The 2,633-nt window shown below is 49.4% G+C and overlaps 1 protein-coding gene across 1 annotated transcript; it reads right to left on the reverse strand.

Annotated features, from left to right (window-relative positions):
* Positions 1–824: 824 nt before the first annotated feature.
* On the reverse strand, positions 825–2,102 carry LOC129250452 (uncharacterized). Its single transcript, XM_054890074.1, has one exon. It carries the CDS (start codon positions 2,100–2,102, stop codon positions 825–827), a length of 1,278 nt encoding a protein of 425 aa, XP_054746049.1.
* Between the last annotated feature and the right edge of the window lie 531 nt (positions 2,103–2,633).

Raw genomic sequence — 2,633 nt, forward strand, 5'->3', positions numbered from 1 at the left:
TGACCCTGCTCTCAAGGTTTTCCGTGAGAGTGATTTGAGGGATAGGAGTCTCTCCTATCCTCTTGTTTACTATATTTTTGAACCTCTTCCAGTTGGTTCTTAAAGGATTTCGATACGGTAGGGGTGGATCTACCTTAAGATCCATATCGTATAGAATCCAACTATGATCAGAAAAGGACCTTTTATCGGATACCCTCCAATTATCTACCCTTACTGAGCTATTTTCAGACAGTAGAGTAACATCAATCACTTCCTCCCATCCTCTGAAGTACTCCGTACTAGGAAAGGTGAAAGTGGGAGTGTTACCCCTGTTACATACCGATAAGTTAGTATTAATAATAAAATTATATAAAGACTCACCTCGGTCGTTTGTCTCGGAGCTTCCCCACAACGCATGCCTTGCGTTGGCATCGCATCCGAGCAGCAGGTTCTTGTTTCTGGCTTCATGCACAAGCCGACGAGCCTCTTCGGGTGGTGCTGGCCGATCATGTGCCATGTAGATGGAAGCCAATATGATGCCGACACCGTCAGCGGCTTCTACCTCCACAGCCGTCACATCCTGTGAACAATATGATGGGATTAAAAATATGTTCAAATGTTTCTTAGCTACAATACAAGATCTGGGGTTACCTTCAGTCCGTTTGTAGAAAAGGTTGTGGTTGTTCCCAGTAAACCCCTTTACCTCGGTGCTCCGCACCCAGGGTTCCTGGATTAAAGCGATGTCGACGTCCTCCTCCGCCAGGAGAACGGTTAGGTTGTCCGTTGCAGTCCGCGAGTGCTGCAAGTTTATTTGGACAACCTTGAGACCCATGCTGCTGGTCGCTTTACAATTTGACGGCGTCGTCAAGCTGCACTTCCGGGTGCTGCTCATTAGCGCCATCGTTTTTGGTGGATGCGGCGTCGTCAAGTTGCATGCATGTGAGCAACTCGTTGGCGCCGTCAACCTCGTCCTGTTCATCCTCCGGATTTGCAGATCGGAATATCTTCAGTTGCGTTTTCCTGACGCCGAACCGAAGTTTATTGTCCACTTTCCCCAGTGGCTCGATGCTCTCCTCCGATATTTGGAGAAGGAAGGACACACTGTTCTTTTGCGGAGCCTCCGCTTTGATGATACTCCAATCATCCATCGGAACAGTGCGGTTGTGTGCCTGCAGGTATGGAATAAGCTGCTTAGCTTCAAATTCCATGTTTGGAATCCAGATGCGGGCCCTCGGCCGTCGAGGGATTTCGCTGGCCGGGATTAGTTTGAGCCTCAAACCTTCCCAGTCGCTCTGGATTTTGCCCACAACTGTTTGCAGGAAGTTAAGGGAGAGTTGATCGTCGCACTTGATCACCCTGTATCCGCGGACCACCTCCATTGAGTCAAATCCTGGCACTTGATTCTCCGGATTCGCCATGACGTGATCGACGACAATGCGGGACAGCCGTGCCTCGATTTCGGACCACTTATCCGATGCAGGTTTACCGCGGTTAGTTAATTCGTCAACCAACGCTATTTGCAGGTGATCCCGTGCCACCTCATTAAATGAGCGTTTGGTTGGTTTTGGTATTGAAGCTGTGTGAACCGACACTTTTGGCTTCTTCGTTGGTTTGTCGCTTTCGTCCTGCGAACGATTGCGTTTCACGGCTTCTGCCTTCTGGGTGGCCTGGAACGCCAGGTACTCATCGACCACCTTTTGGCACCTTGCCTTATCGACCGCGTCCTTTGGATGAGCTTTCCCTTCAGCCTCATTTTTTCTTATTCTTCCGAGAATAGTCAGAGACCTCTGGTAGAGCTTGTACCTGGACGGGCCTTTTTTTGCGTTTTGGCGCTTTTGCCCCTTGGCATTAGCGGATGTGGATGGTTGATTTAAGGTTGATGGCGTGCTGTGGCCCACAGCTTTGCCATCAACCGTCTCTTGGCTGGAGGCCAAGAGTTCGTCCTCTGAGGAAGTTCCCAACTTCCTCAGTTCGCTAGTGTCGGTCCGAGTTGTCCATTTGTCCATCTGTTGTGTCAATGGGTGCGTCCGTATATCCGTTCGTTTTGGGTTTGTGTCCGTCCGTTTGTCCGTCTTCTTTGTAGCGTTACCCGAAGTTTTTGTTTGTTTTTGATCTTTGTTCATACTGTTTCGTACGGTCACCTGCCCTTCCAGAAGGCTGCACATGTCGCCATGTGCGGTGACCAATGAGGATTTAGGGGAAATAAACGGTCCGCCATGGCAGCGCCCCATACCATGGTAAGGCCACCGTTACAACCTGAGGCGGCCTGGTGTCAGGAGGGCTCCGTTAAAAGACAGCCTAATTTTATCCCCCGGCTGCCAAACCCACCCAATAGGCACGGGTCGCGTTACACCTTGGGTTGATGGAGTTTTTTTTAACGAAGTTTACGTCTTCGACCTGTGTGGTTCGCTGAGACCTACTCTCCTACCTTCCATATCTGGGAGGCGTTCCCCTATCCACCACCTGGGGACGCGCCCTATAGGGATAACAGGTTCCCCCAAGGGGTTTTTATAAGTACTTGCAGCCGAAATAATCAATTTATTCAGGACTGCTTCAGAGCCTAACTTAATGAGGGCAACTAGTATCCCTACAAACATTTAGGTTAGAGAAAGATTAGAAAACGAGTCGAATTCTATCATATTATGTACGTCTAA

This window comes from Anastrepha obliqua, chromosome 6 (assembly GCF_027943255.1).
Source record: "Anastrepha obliqua isolate idAnaObli1 chromosome 6, idAnaObli1_1.0, whole genome shotgun sequence".
NCBI classification, from domain to species: Eukaryota; Metazoa; Arthropoda; class Insecta; order Diptera; family Tephritidae; genus Anastrepha; species Anastrepha obliqua.